The sequence below is a fragment of the Hypanus sabinus genome, chromosome 3, assembly GCF_030144855.1.
Source record: "Hypanus sabinus isolate sHypSab1 chromosome 3, sHypSab1.hap1, whole genome shotgun sequence".
Taxonomy (NCBI): domain Eukaryota; kingdom Metazoa; phylum Chordata; class Chondrichthyes; order Myliobatiformes; family Dasyatidae; genus Hypanus; species Hypanus sabinus.
The window spans coordinates 127,787,144-127,802,497 of NC_082708.1; the positions used below are offsets into that span (position 1 = coordinate 127,787,144).

The 15,354-nt window shown below is 37.5% G+C and overlaps 1 protein-coding gene across 1 annotated transcript in view; it reads left to right on the plus strand.

Annotated features, from left to right (window-relative positions):
* fat4 (FAT atypical cadherin 4) overlaps nt 1–15,354 on the plus strand; it is a 363,920-nt gene that overhangs the window by 195,200 nt on the left and 153,366 nt on the right. Inside the window, exons 6-7 of the mRNA XM_059965100.1 lie at nt 9,831–10,753; nt 13,347–13,521. Of these exons, the coding sequence (XP_059821083.1) occupies nt 9,831–10,753; nt 13,347–13,521 (1,098 nt within the window). The remainder of the gene's footprint in view (nt 1–9,830; nt 10,754–13,346; nt 13,522–15,354) is intronic.

Here is a 15,354-nt window from a genome sequence, read left to right on the forward strand (position 1 = left end):
CTTGCAGATATGGGCAGTGAAATCTGTGCCCAGTGTGAGTCACTGAGCGTCGTCATCTAGGCCCCAAGTCCTTCACAGTAGCTGGACTCTAGTGCAAGGTACAATTTACTGTTTAGACAATTTAAATGGCAGTCCTGATCAGTAGTGAGAGCTGACTTCTCTCACTCTCTGCGATGTTCACTCCTCTCTCCAGGACACTGGACCCTTTCGCTATTCCATTGTTTTGTCAATTTAAATGCCAGCCCAGATAGACTGAAAAGGCAGGGTATTAAGATCAGAGGCAAGACCCAATTTCACTTGCTCTCTGTGATGGTCACTCCTCTTCTTGGCGCTAAGGGTATGTAGACTGCGCCAGCTCTGGGCTTGTTAATATGATGAACTGGTAGGAAAGGCTTTGAGCGCCTGTTCCGGACTGCTCCAGGATTCAGATTTGAGGATTCAATTTGGTTTGGGAGGTTGTTGTTCACTTCAATTGGTTGCATGATTTGTGTTTTTTTTTTCCCTTTCTCCTGCACATCGGGTGTTGGTCTTTTTATTTTTTTCTTTAATTGGGCTTCTTTAATGTTTCTTTTTTTGTGGTTACCTGCAATCAAACAAATCTCAGGTTTGTATAATTTGTAAAGTCTTTTTTTAGTAAATGTTCTTTGAATCTTTGAATCTCCAGTTTAAAAAAAAAATTATTCTCATTTAGTTCTTGACATGCACCAGGCTAGATCTGTTTCACCAAGATGGAGAAATGATGATGGATTTTTTTAAAATTGTAAACAAGTTCTTAAAAAATGGCCATTTGTTGGGAATCAATGGACATTTTGCTGGAAATGGCATCAGCAAGGAGGGTGATCACTGACCATGGGTTGCAGTCCAGAGCAGACAACTTTGTAATGTTCTCACAGGATTGGTTGGTTGGTTTCTATACATTATCACTTTGCTAGAAATGTAGAGAATGGGTGAAGTGGCTTCACTAAAAAAGCCAAGCTATTTCAGTCAGCCTATTATATTAATAATCTAGCCTTCTGTAATGCATCTGTCCAAGAAATAATGAGCAGTCTTGTGCAGAGGCTATTAAAATCAGCTGTTTCTCCCTGCATATGCTGACTGGGGATCTCAACGTGAAAAAGCTGCAGATGTTGAAAATCTGAAATAAAAATGCTGAAAACACTCAAGCAGATGTACAAAGTGTCCTGAACTTGAAACATTACTCCTTTATAAATATTTTCTGACCAGCTATGTATTTTTAGCATTTTCTGTTTTGCTGATGAATGGTCTTGGCCTGAAATGTGAACTGTTTGCTCTTTTCCATATAGTAGATTCTGCTTGGCCTGCTGAGTTCTTCCAGAATTATGTATATATTGCTTCTGTTTTGCTGTCAGCATTTAGTTATGTTTCTTCCACTGCTTTGCATTCTCTAAAGACCACAATATCATTTGATTTAGTCTTTACCCCATACAGCCTTCACTGAGATTCCCCAGTACTGTGTTGACTTAAAAGATGTATTGAAGCACTGTAAATGTGTACTCTTCTCATTGTGCTCTGCATGCCAGACCTCATTTTTACTTCCAGTACAATGAGCATTGTAGCTGGATTCAGGCCTGGCAAATGTTTTCTATCATCATAATATTTCCTCATCAAGGAACTATTACGATCCCCGGAGTCCAGGCAAATTCTCAGCCTTCATTTGAATTTTCAACACCTGTTAAGATGAGTAGGTATGCCAGTGATTATTATCTCTACTGTAGTCACTGCTTGGAATTTTGATACGCTTTTTATTGTGCATCTAGTAATCTGTATCATACTTTTTTAACATATGCTGGATGTTTCTTCATAGCCACTCATGTAGTCATCCACAGTGTTTGTAATACTGTATCTTAGCAATCCTTGCTGTATTTACCTCTTCAGCCATCTGCCTCACACTTCACTGCATGTGTTTCCTGTTATTACCCATCAAACATTTCTAACTTCTTGGTATAACTCTGCTGCTATGCATGCTTTCCAGAGTTAACTTTCTCATGAGCTGTGATTTTGGGTTTGACAGATAATCCAAAGCCTACTGAACATATCCTTCCAATATGCTGAATATTTTTCCATTAATTAAGAAAGTATCAAAAGGTTATTTCTCTTTGCTCTTCATTGCATGTGATAGCAGTCAACTATTTTTATTTCTAGATGTGTTGTAATGTGCATGTAAAATATGACTGGACAGCAAATTTTTTTTGAAAGTGTTGCTTCCTCAGAAATTTTTGTGGTTATGATAGACTGCTTGAAGTTGAACACAAATATAATTTCCGACTGTTTGGAGAAACAAGAAATTAACTTTTATTGATATACGTTTATTTGCATAACAGTGCAATAAATGTCCAACTTTAATCAGTCAGCATGATGCATCCCAGTTGCCTTAAACTGTTTCTCCATGTCCTGGTGAAGCCTTTTCACCATGCTCATCATTGACAGTGCCAAGATTTGCAAGAAAGAAGTCTAAATAGGGATGCAGAAAGTGAATCTTTAGTGACATGTTGCACTTCATAGTTTTGTATACTGAAGCATGTTGTTAAACCAGCTGCACATAGTTTGGTGCTTTGTAGTTGCCAAAAAAATTTTCAACAGCATCCTTGAATCCCTTCCATGCAATTTTCTCCAGTCTCATTAGAAGTTTGTTGAATTGCCTGTCATTAATTACCTGTTTCATTTGCGGACCAACAAAAATACCTTCCTTAATCTTGGCATCAGTTATTCTGGAAAACATCTGTCTCAAATATCAAACTCCTTCGTGGAATTTTTTTGTGCCTGTGACAGATTCCATCCTTGCAGTCTTCAACCCAACAATTCTGCTTTTGCCTTTAACAAACTTACGTCTCTGACCAGGTCATTTAATTCAGATTGAGTTCTCAGATGAGGTTCACTTGACATGAAAGGTTCCAAATCTTAATCGGTATCAATGTCATTTTCCATTCCTGGCTCATGCATCATGGCATCTCCATCTGCTTCCTCTAGACTCCATGCCCTTTGTAGCTTCAGTACTGGAAGACTGTCATCATACTGCACAGGTCCTGTGACTGAAGGAAGGTGAGGGTTTCTTCAATGGGTTTCTTGTTTTTAGCAAAAAAATCAGAGACACTGGTGAAACAGATTTAGTAGTGTGTCACACGATCCTACTGCTCTCGCCATACCATCGAGACAACAAACAGCATTGACTTCTGAGTACCCCTGAGCCAAACTTGAAGCTCTAATGTGAGTACCCCAGGCTTTATCTTGGTTGCTACTTCTGTACCCAAAGTAGAGCTTATAGGTTTTTTTGGTAAGAGGAGTCACACTCTTTGAGATTTAAGCATCTTCTCACCACAAATATAACATCCAGGATCACGGCTGTTGCAACATTGGTGAGTTATTTTACTATCACAAATACACTTAAAAATACAATTGCTGTATTATAATGAGTACACCCAAATATGCTATGTGTGTAGAGCATGTGCATCAACTTGATCACAACGTGATACAAGTGTAAGCGCAATGCATCGATCAGTGTGTGCATGATGCTTTTATAGCCTGTCTTGCCTGTCTCATTCCCAGCCTGCTTAGGCATGCCTGGACAAGAAATTGTCAGCTGATATTGTGGGCAATATTTTAATTGTCTTGAATTATGAAGTGAAATAACAAATGTAGGCTATTTAAAAAAAACAATGTGTGATAGGGAAATTTCATGATGATTTTCATGATCAGCAGCCCAAAATCCATAAGATACATTCTAAAGTATTCAGGAAGCAAAATCGTTGTTGTCATGTGTATTTAATGTATTCTTTGGTCTCTATCCTTGAGACAATGCAGTACAGAAACTTCTTTATTTTTATCTGTTCTAGTTTTCTTTCATATCAATAAACACCATTACCTCTCACTTCCATTGTTTCCATTCTTTTGATAAATTACTTGCCAGGCTATCTAGCAGCTTGCGGAATCTCTTGTTTGGTTCATATCCCCACCTCAGTTGAATCTTAAAGCTTACCTGTCACTTGTGCCCATGTATTATCTCAATTAGGAAGGATCACACATAGCGTTCAGTTTTCCTGTTTTACACAAGATATAATTGTGTATTCGAGCCAAAAATAAAAGTAGTTAATTAACTAGTAGGAAAAAAGCTTATAGCATCGATACAGCATTTTTTAATTGTGGTATTCTCCATTGAGATCAAGAGACTATCTGGAGCTTGCCACACCAAACAATGCTATGCAGTCACAGACAGCAGTTATTCTCATGATACTGTTACGAATTCCCGTAACTGGATCACTTACCAGCAAAGATAGAGAGGTCTGTTGAAGTCTGATGGTACTATTTTTAAAAGTATTTATTAATAAAGGGCACAAAAATAAGATTAATGCAAACATACAGATAATATACGTCGTCAATACTAAATCTAAGCATGGGTATAATAATAACCAATAAGAAATAGCTCTATCGTTGTCTAGGGGTTAATGTATTGTCCGATGGAAAGATAACAGTCACTATCAGTTCATCCAAGCTGCAGCGTTGTTGGGTTTAAAAGTGATGCAGTTTAAACTTGCCCCAGGTCTTTTAAGATGCCGATCCGTTGAGTCAGGGGAGCGGGCTTCCCCATTGTTAGCTAAAAGCTGTTTTCCCGTGGTTTCAGCCACCAATTCCAGCCACGGGATGGAATGCACGTGGCTTCCTTCAGATGACTTCCTGCTGTTACGTGGTCGCTTAACGTTTCTTCTGGTCCGTCTGAAGGGGTTGTTCCCCAGACCCCCGTTTATACTTCCTCATGGGGTCTCCGATGTCAATCAGGTTGGGATGATGCAATCCCTCAACCAGCCCAATCTGGTCATCCCCTGAGGGGCTTCAATGAATAGTACAGTACTCAATACACAACTTGGTCTTCTGGAGACAATAGCCGTGTCCCGTAGCTTTACATCGCCAGGGAAATGAGGCATTTTGCACGTCCCATTCTCATTTCCTGGGCCCCTTTACCCAACCCAACAGTAATCTTGCGATTCTCACAAAGGAGGGGGCTACGGACGTAACAATACATTCTTTAAAATCAGTATACATCTTTAAAGTAGCAATGATTGTTAACTGCTAATATTATATATTATACATGTTTCCAATTATTTTCTTTATCTCAGCAAAGCTTTTATTTTAAACTCATGTGGTTGTGTGGTACAGAACAAAAATAAATACCAAAATCAGCAGCAAAACATTGACAGTGGAAATGTTCTTCAGTCCTGCATGACTGAAGAGCGTAAGCAATTCTTCTGGTTACAAAATAAACAGCTGTAAATATTGTGATGGATCTCAGATTGCACATGTGGTACAACTGCTGAAAAAACACATTTGACAGGAATACACAAGTCCTATTGTCACACAAGTTTGCCATTCAGACTGACAACTCCTTTGTGCAAAAGCTTCTGAATCTTGCCAAGATGATAACAAAAAAAAAGTTCTATACCATCACGTCTCAGAGATATATGCTGTACCATAAACAATGTGCATATTATGCCAATATCATGGTGTTTTGGCCATTCTGGACCGACTTAAAGATGTGTAATTGCTAATTATATCCATTATATTTAGAACATTTGTTTTATAAAAGATAGAATTGCAACACATGGGGATGAGGTCAATGAGAAGTCAGCTGAACTTTGCAAGGCAGTTTTATGCCATTTTAATTGTTTAACTTTTGAGCCCACCAAGAGAGCTGAGAGCAATAAAAAGATAACTGATGTCCCTCTGGGGATGACAGATATTTTATTTTGCTTAAAGTTTGTAATTGCTTAAATCTGATTTCTGTTTGTTATATTTTTTTCAAGAAATTTATAGTTGAAGAAGGATGGTAATATCCAAATTCAGAAAGGGTTAATCTACTAATCTCTCTGCATTATTTAAGATCTTTAGAAGCTGTAGTGTTACTGAGAGAAAGAATTGTTTCTGAGTTCAATAGGGCAACTACATTATAAAGTCACTTGCAGAATTTGAGAGACTTCTGGTGGATTACATTTCAAATATGCAATGTTTAGGGAGTTTGCTGTTTGCAGCAAGGTCCGATGAGAGAGAAAAAATCTTCAATTTCATTTTAATTTTTGAAGCAAAGCTAATTACAAGGTTTTTTTTAATCCAATGTCAATTTTCTAGATTTGCAGCATGTGAGTCCTTACAGTTTGTCATTGTATTTAATGTAGTTCAATTTCTTGGTAGTCAGATTTATTTCAGAAATAAATATTAGAGATGAGAATGTGTGACACATGTGTTTTAAGAACACACCAGCTAAGTACAAAGTATATAATCTGTTGTACGTGATTGTTGTAATCAGATTTTAATAAATTAATTTTAATTCAGCAAATACTTATATTGAGGGTTAATTTATATCTCCCAATATCTTATTAGTGTTTCTGCAATTTTAGAGAACACACAGTAAAACTAGATAAAGTAAAAGTGCTCCAGCTTGTATTAAACATCATTGCATTTTAATCCTAAAGTGAAAGCTGCATTAAAAAAAAACTGTTAGTCCTTATGAAATAGATAGGAAGACACAGCTTTTTCATGTTAAAACAATGGCAATAGAACTGGTATGGCATGGCATAACATTCCCAGAAAATCTAGCAATTTATTCCACCACCAGGTGAACCACAGTCTACTGAATGTATGCAATAGGTTTACATACAAGAATCTGGCATTAGTAACGATGGATATGTATGAGTGGATTTGGATGTGAACAAATCATTTACAACAATAAAACACTTGTTCAACTTAAAACTAGTGACTGGTAGTATCAGTGGTCTTGTAACTAAAGCTGTGTCTTCAATGTAGAGTGATGGTTGCATTCAAATCAAATTGTACTGTTAGTCAAAATAGATGATAAATAATTCTGATATAATAGCACTGGATTTACTCCAGTAACAGCTGATTACAGAGAAATGCTCAAGATGTCTTGCTGTAATATATTCAGACCAAAATTAACATCAAACCAGAGGTTATTAGGATTCAAGATTATTAAAGTTTGGTTAACGCTATATATGAAGAGGCAAAGATATTTATAGATGTAATTCCAGAGACTTATTTTTAAAAGACTGTGCTGAGTTCTTATTATAGCTGGAGTAAAGCAGGTGCTCTAACATTTTGTAGTTGCTGTCCAGTCTTGATTTGAGTTTACTCTAATATTGTGTAATAAATTACTGACAAATAAGTGTTACTTCAGACCCAAAAAGGGAATATTTTAAAAGTAGTTTTGTCACTAAAGTTTCATTTTTGTCATGTTGTGTATCAATTCAGTTCAACAAACTACTTGAACAAAACAAGTTTAGCAGGCTTTTAAGGAAAAAGAATTCTAGTTTTGCATTTAAAATTCTGCATTCTCCTTTTCACCTTGTAGATTTCTTTTTGCTGCTTTTCTGAACCATTACCCAGTTGAATGAGACATCACTCATCCCATTCCTTCCTTTTCTAATCTGTGAGATTCAGAAAAACAGCAATGACTTCTTTGCTGCAGCTAATAACTTATCCATTGACCATCTATTCTATGTGCTACCACTTAACAATAGCATCAAAAAACTGTAATTTTCTCCATTCTCCATGTATGTTATTTTACCTCATTCCTTCACTTCATTCCTTAATTATTTATTTCTAAATCATCTGACCAGTTATCCAGCATTTATTAATAGGTGAGTAGAAATTATTTCTAATTAAATATGGACAGGATTGAAACCATCATCAGAGGCTGCACCTGGAGTACTTTGTGCAGTTCTGGTCTCCATACTTGAAGAAGGATATACTGGCTTTGGAGGTAGTCCAGAGGAGGTTCACCAGTTTGATTGCAGAGAAGAAGGGGTTAACCTATGAGGAGACATTGAGTCTCCTGAAACTATACTCTCTGGAATTCAGAAGAATAGGAGGAGATCTTATATAAATATACAAAATTTTGAAAGGGATAAATAATCTAGAAATAAGAAAGTTGAGCAGAAAGATCAGCTCAGATGAATGTGTGCTTCGAAGGGACCTATTTGGACTTCCTTTTGAAAAGGAAAGTGAAGCCTTATGACCTTCCTGATGTGGCATGAAAGTCTAAAGGGCTCAAACATCCACACCAAAGATGAACCCATTGGGTGCAAGGGATTGGAAATTTTCAGATTGGTGGAGGGCATCAGAATGTCAATAATGTAAGTAGAAAGGGTCTGGAATGGAAGGTAAGGTCAAGTCAATGGTGGAAAAATGTTTGCTAGGGCTAGAACATGCTGAATTAATGGGTTTACAGGGAATAAATATATAACCTGAATAAGTAACATTAAAATATGCAGTAATTCCTCAGTTTTCTTCACGTACATATAGAATCAGGTTTAGTGTATGTATATAAGATCTTAACAATGGGAAAGGATAGAGACACACGGAGAGAGCCATTTTATTAGCATGCATTTTCTATGCCCATATGTTACATTATAAAAATTAATATTGCAGTTAAATTATGCACTTCTGGTAGAGGAATGAAGGTGGGAAAGATGGAATTGCAGGGTCGGTTGTTAATTGCTATTTCAATTAATATACAGGTGTCCCAAGAGAAAGGTGAAGCTTGAGAGATATTTATGTCAGAAGACTTTGATCAAGAATATAGTGTTCTAAAGAAAGTGATTAAGTACGGGATGAATGAAGGCAAAAGTGTTTGAAATTGAGGTACCAGAGGAAGATAAAAGCATTGTAGGTGAATGGAGCTTTGTAATAGATGAGACACAAGTGTTATATTTCATGTTGAGGTGGAGCTCATGGTGCTTTCAGGTCACCAAGATCACTGGAAAAAGCATGGAAATGACAGAGCCAGGAATGAGAGTTTTAGTGATCTAAAAGCAAAAAGGCTAGATGCTGGAGATCTGAAATTAAAGCCAAAAATGCTGGAAATACGCAGCAGGTGAGGCAATATTTGTAGAGAAATAGCCATTGACCATGATTAAATATTGTCACCCTAAAATATTGGTTAAATGTTTCCCCCATCAGAGTGTTTCTAGTGTGTTTTTTTTTAATTTGCTTCCTTGTAAGTTTCAGAAACGAGAGAAAAATTCTCAGCTGTGTACTTGACTGTACATTATTTAAAGCTGTTTGAGTAATGTTACAGATAGAGCTGTTGTGTCACAGTTCCAGTAATCGGATGCAATCATGGCTTCCTGTGCTGAATATGTGGAGTGAGCATTTTTCCCCTATGACTGCATAGATTTCTCCTGGTGCAATAGTTTGCTGCCACCTCCAAAGGGCATGCTAGGTGGGGGCTTAACTCACCACTGTAAATTGTCCCTGGTGAAATTCCATGATAGGAAAATCTGGTGGTGGGGGGGTGGGGTTGGTGTTGTGGTGGTTGTAGTTGCTCTGAAAGCCAGCATCAACTTAATGGATTGAATGGTCTACATCATAAAGAATAATGGGATTCAGAAGTTGAACACTTTAAATCAGAATAATTTCACTGTGTTCATGTGAAATATTCAGTGTTGAATTGTCTATTAATAATGCAGACTGTTTATGTGCTCTATGCGTGTTGGTAACATCTTTACGTGCACAATTTATGAGGTAAATAACAAGAGCATTAGGTTGAATCACAATAGGAAACATCCAGTCCAATTTCCCAATTTCAGGCTTTCACTAGGAAATCTGTGCAAGTGCTGTAAAACATGCCCTGGGTTGCATGTTATTGAGTAATAATTGAATAAACAGTTTGACAGTCAGTATTTGAAACACCTCAAAAGACTATTCCACTGATTACATGTCATCTTATTTCAATTGGATTACACTGTACAAAACCATCTTTTAAACACTTGATATGCTCATTATGTTTTCTCTTTTTCTTTTTCCAGGACTGAATTCTCAGTTGGAATACAACATTGCATCTGGTGATTCATTGCAGTATTTTAATATTGACAATAATGGTGTCCTGAGTGTAAGGCGAGAGCTAGATCGGGAAAGCCAGTCATTCTACAACCTGCTAATTATGGCTCATGATTTATCTTTGTTGCCTGCAAGTAAGCTCACAAGCACAGCGCAAGTGTCTGTTATTCTGCTGGATGTCAATGACAACCCACCGAGATTTATTTCCTCAACAATGGCATATATGCAAGAAAACTCTCCTGTGAACACTATTGTCTATAAAGCTCAAGCCACTGATCCTGACAGTGGACCAAACAGTTACGTTGAGTATACATTACTGAGTCACTCAGCAAACAAGTTCAGTATCGGAACAATAGATGGCACACTACGATTAATTGGTGAACTAGACAGGGAAGAAGTCTCCAATTATACATTGACAGTGATTGCTACAGACAAGGGTGAGCCTCCACTCTCTTCATCAATGGACATTACTGTTATTGTACTTGATGTGAATGATAACGCTCCTGTCTTTCAGCAAGCTCTCTATGAAGTTGAAATTAGTGAAAACACACTTAGTGGGATTGATCTGATACAGGTCACTGCTGCTGACTTAGATGAAGGAACTAATGGTCAGGTTCGGTACCATATCGCCAGTGGAAATCTGAACAATGATTTTCGACTTGATTCTGTCACTGGTGTACTATCAGTAGCTAAGCAACTTGATCGTGAAACACGACCCTCATATTCTCTGACTGTCCATGCAACTGATCGTGGAAGCAGCCCACAAACTGCCACAGCTGTAGTGAACATAAATCTCACCGACATGAATGACTTTATTCCTGTCTTTGAGTTGTCACCCTATACAGTACACGTGCAGGAAAATGCACAGAATCTGCCAGTGTCCATCTTGCAGGTTGGTTGATATAAATCTTTTTCTTGATCAGCAATGATTCTTCCATTTTTATGTAAAATTAATGCTGTGATGAAATCTGGTGTATGTTGTTCAGGCATTGGTCAGCTTTTTTTGTATTTATCATAAAATTTTAAACTACAGTTAATCATACTGGTATCAGTCATAAAAAAAGCAAAGTACTGTTGGAACTCGGTAGCTAAGCAACATTGGTGTGAGCAAAGGGATGTTCAACATTTTGGGTTCAGGCTCAGCATCAGGACTGAGAGTGTTGAGGGAGGGTGAGACAGACAGGCCGGTGTTGTGTGGAATGCAATAAAGGGAGGACAATAAGGAGATGGAGCCAGATGGATGAGACTGAGGCTGGTAGGTAATATGTGGAATTACGGAGGAATGATGGATAGATGGAACCAGGTGAAGAAGGAGATAGGAAAAGTAAGGCAAAGGAGAAGAAATTAGTCAGACAGGTATATCATGAATGGCAGGTGCAACCATGGAGGGGATGCATAGAAATGGGTAAACAAAGATCCTGGGTAGATTGGTAATAGTGGGAAAAGGACACAGGAGCTGTGTGTTACATGAAACAAGAAGAATGAACCTTCATATCTTGGGTTGCAGCTGATTATGAATTTTTCTATTTTGTGGAGAAGGCTGGGGACAGTCAGATTGATAATGGAATTGAGAAGGGGAATTCAGGTAGCAAAGTCAGGAGCTCAAGATTACTTATGAACAGAGTGCAGATGCTCTATAAAATGGACAACTAGTCTATGCTTGGTTTCATCGATGCAGAGGAAGCCACATCACAGACACTGAATGCAGTACACCAGACTAGAGGAGGTGCACGTAATTTACAGCCTCACCCAGAAGGGTTGTTCACGCCGCTGAATGGTAGTGATGGAGGAGGTGTGTTATGAGTTGCATGCTTTTACGGAGAATTTTATGCAAGTGTTAAGTGCAGCACACACAGCTGAATTTTACAACAATGATGGTAAACGTTATTTAATTAACATCAAGTTTATTCAGGAAATAAATTGATTTCAATCCACAAAGTTGGAAATTATTGTAACTGTTTCTAATTACATATGAAAAACTTAAAAAATGAAAAAGCTGGTTGCCTCTTCAGAATAAGAAATAGAAGTGAAATGTGTGCCATTTGTCTCGTCGAATCTGCTCTGCCATTCAGTAAGATCATGCTGGCTCCTACTTAATTTTCATGCCTCCTACTTATAATCTTGAATTGCCTAGATCGCGGAAAGTCTACTTAAAATTTGGATGTATTCATAGTGCAGTCATTTTTTCAACAGGTTCATAAATCACTATATCAGTGACCCAAAGCTTAATCTCTGAAATGCCCTGAAAAGATTCTCCTTCCTCGAATAAATGTTAGATTTAGCCAAATTAATGAAAGGTGTGGGATTCATTATCAGAACCTGCAACTGACACAAACCTACCAACAGTACCTGAATAAAATGACTAGTCGATTGTGAATTAGTGGAAAGTAATGACTGGAATTATTACCATCTTTATAGTCACTCTAAAAGATTGTTGCACAGCTCACTTCCAGCTGTTTCAGTTAGAAAAACATCATTGTGCTTAGGCACAAATGTGGCAAAGTATGAACAACAGCGAAGCTTAGACTAATGATTGGCAAATACGTAGTTGTTCATTCCATAAAATCATCAGGATTTGATCATGTAAAAGAGAAGATCAGAACATTGTTTCTTGCTATTACCATAATCATGTCTCCAACCATCATTACTGATCAGACCACACAAATACTGGTGCAGCATGCAGATCTTTGGCTGGTCTTTTTGGGCCAAGTGACTAGACACAAATCAATTCCACCATCTATATGATATATCTGAAACATAATGGAATATAATTAATTTGCTTGAATAGAATCAGCACAGGCTACACAGAAGACTGATGCTCTCTGCAACAAAACCTAAACATCGACAGCTCTAGTGCATATATATTTAAATGTCCTGTAGCGTTCATTGACAAGATTTCTCAAACCTGCAGCCTTGTAACCACTACTACCTGGAAAAGCAAGTCCAGTAGTTACATAGGAATTGACTCCACCCACAAGTACTTCATATCACAGAATAATTAAACTTGGAAATGCGCTGCCATTCCTTTAGCATCCCCCCACCCCCAACAGTACTGCAATTCTGGTGGGAATAACTTAAGAGCAAGGACTGCAGCAGCTCGTGGTAACGTTCCTAGGACAACCCAAGATGGGCATTAAGTTCTAGTTTTATCAGTCTATCTATCTATCTATATATATACATAGATATAAACAAATCTTTATAAATTATTTATTTCAGTGTGAAATTATAAGCAAGGCTGACTCTGACTGGTAGATAATCCCCAATTTCTAGTATCATATTGGCATAATTAATTTGATAGCATTAGCACATAAGTTCAATGTCCACAAATTTGGGTTGTAGAAACATCTGTAATACATTTATCTGCATATTTTCTGACAATATGCTTTTCTAAAGTTATTTGGTAGATGTACTTAATTAATGCACCACTATTTAATCAAGTGTGGCTCCTTCCTTAGCCTTTAACATCCTGTGGATTTATTCTGTAGGTCATAGCTCGTGATGATGACCAAGGGCTAAATAGTCAGTTGACTTACACAATTGTTGGTGGAAATGAAGAAGGAGCTTTTACTCTGACATCCAATGGGCAGTTGAGCCTAGTTACGAGCCTTGATCGAGAAACAACAGCACAGTTTGTCTTGACTGTCATTGCAACTGATGCAGGTAAAATCATTAAACCAGTCTGCATTTTGGAGTAGTCCACTCACATACTCTTGCCATGTGAATGTAAAATGATTTGGAATATTTTTTAAACTGTAGATTAAATTTCTGCTCTTGACAGGGGTGCTGATTAACAGGCAGGTGTAGAGGACAATGAGTCTATTTTTCAGAACACTGAATTTTCTAGGTGCTTATACTTAAAGATTGAGATGAAATGAGGAACTCTGAATAATATATGCTGGACCCCCATGCTTGATTCTCCAAACCAGGGCTCCCAATCTGGGGTGCACAGACCACTTGGTTAATGATAGAGGTCCATGGCATAAAAATGTTGGGAACCCCTGCTCTAGACAATCTTACCAGCAAGTAAAGTATTCAACAGAAGTAGAATTCAGCTGGATAAGACTTACTGGTTCTGCAATGGGTTAGGAACAATGGAAGACAAAATTTTTTGGTATAATTCACTGTGTTTTGTTATGTCAAGCAATCTGGGATTACTCAACAAAAATAATGGGCATGTGGTTACAGTGACATTGTAACATTCCAAAGCATTTAACACACCGCATTAGATCACCTCAAGATGGAAATGTAAGAGCACACCAATATGAGACTGAGAAACCTGTGTCTGGTAATAGTGCAGCACAGATGAATAAATGAAGGTAGTAATCTTCCTTTGCTCCCAGCTGGAATTATTTATCTGCGACTCTGCCACTTTTAACATTTTGATGTTACACCAGACATGGTAGGAATTACTGAACAAATGAAAGAGTCAGTTCATATGTTTTACCTTTTACTTAGCTGGGAGTTATGATAATAATGGAATTATTATTAATAATTAAATATTGTCTACTCAAAGTAAAATTAATTACCTCATAACAAAGCCAGAAAACAGCTGAGGAGAACCTTGGTGACGGACAGCTTTGGGTATTATTATTCAAGATCATCGATTCCAACTATGCCAAAATTATGCTTTTGATGCTGTTTCCAAAAATGTTATTTTCTGAAACAAATCTTATCTAATTCATTCCAGGTACATCTTGGAATGCATTTGACATATCTTCACAGCCCTGTAACTACAGTACCTTTCTGTGTCTCTTGTTTCCTGTATTCAATTTCCATCATTTATCTGATTGTTTCTCATTTTCCATCCATGGTGTTTTACCACACAGCATAACTTCCCCAGGCAGGACCAATGTTGACAAATCCACATATCACAAAAGCTAAAATTCTGCCAACAAGTTGAAAATTTTAAAAAAACATATGAGGTCTTTGTGTTTGTTAATAGAGAAATAAATACAAAGACAAGGAAGTTCTGCCAAAACTTTATAGAACATTTGCTCAGTTTTATACACCATACATCCAGGTGCAGAAGAAATTTGATAGAATACTGAGTGGCTTTGGTTATTTGTAGAGACAAGAGAGATTGGAATTGTTCTCATAGTAATAGAACTTTACAGCATAGAAACAGGCCATTCAGCCCATCTTGTCTATGCCAAACCATTAATTTGCCTAGTCTCATCAACCTACAACTGGACTATAGCCCACCATACCCCTCCATTCCGGTATCTTATCAACATTTCTCTTAAATGTTCAAATTGATCTCACATTCACCACTTGCGCTGGCAGCTTGTTCCACACTCTCGTCTCCCTCTGAGAGAAGTAGTTCCCTCTCATGTTCCCCTTAGACATTTCACCTTTTTACCCCTCATAATTTTGTATACCTCAATCAAATTTTCCCTCATTCTTCTACATTCTAGGGAATAAAGTTCTAACCTATTGAGCTGTTCCCTATAACTCAGGTCCTCAAGCTCAGGCTTGTAAATTTTCTCTGCTCTT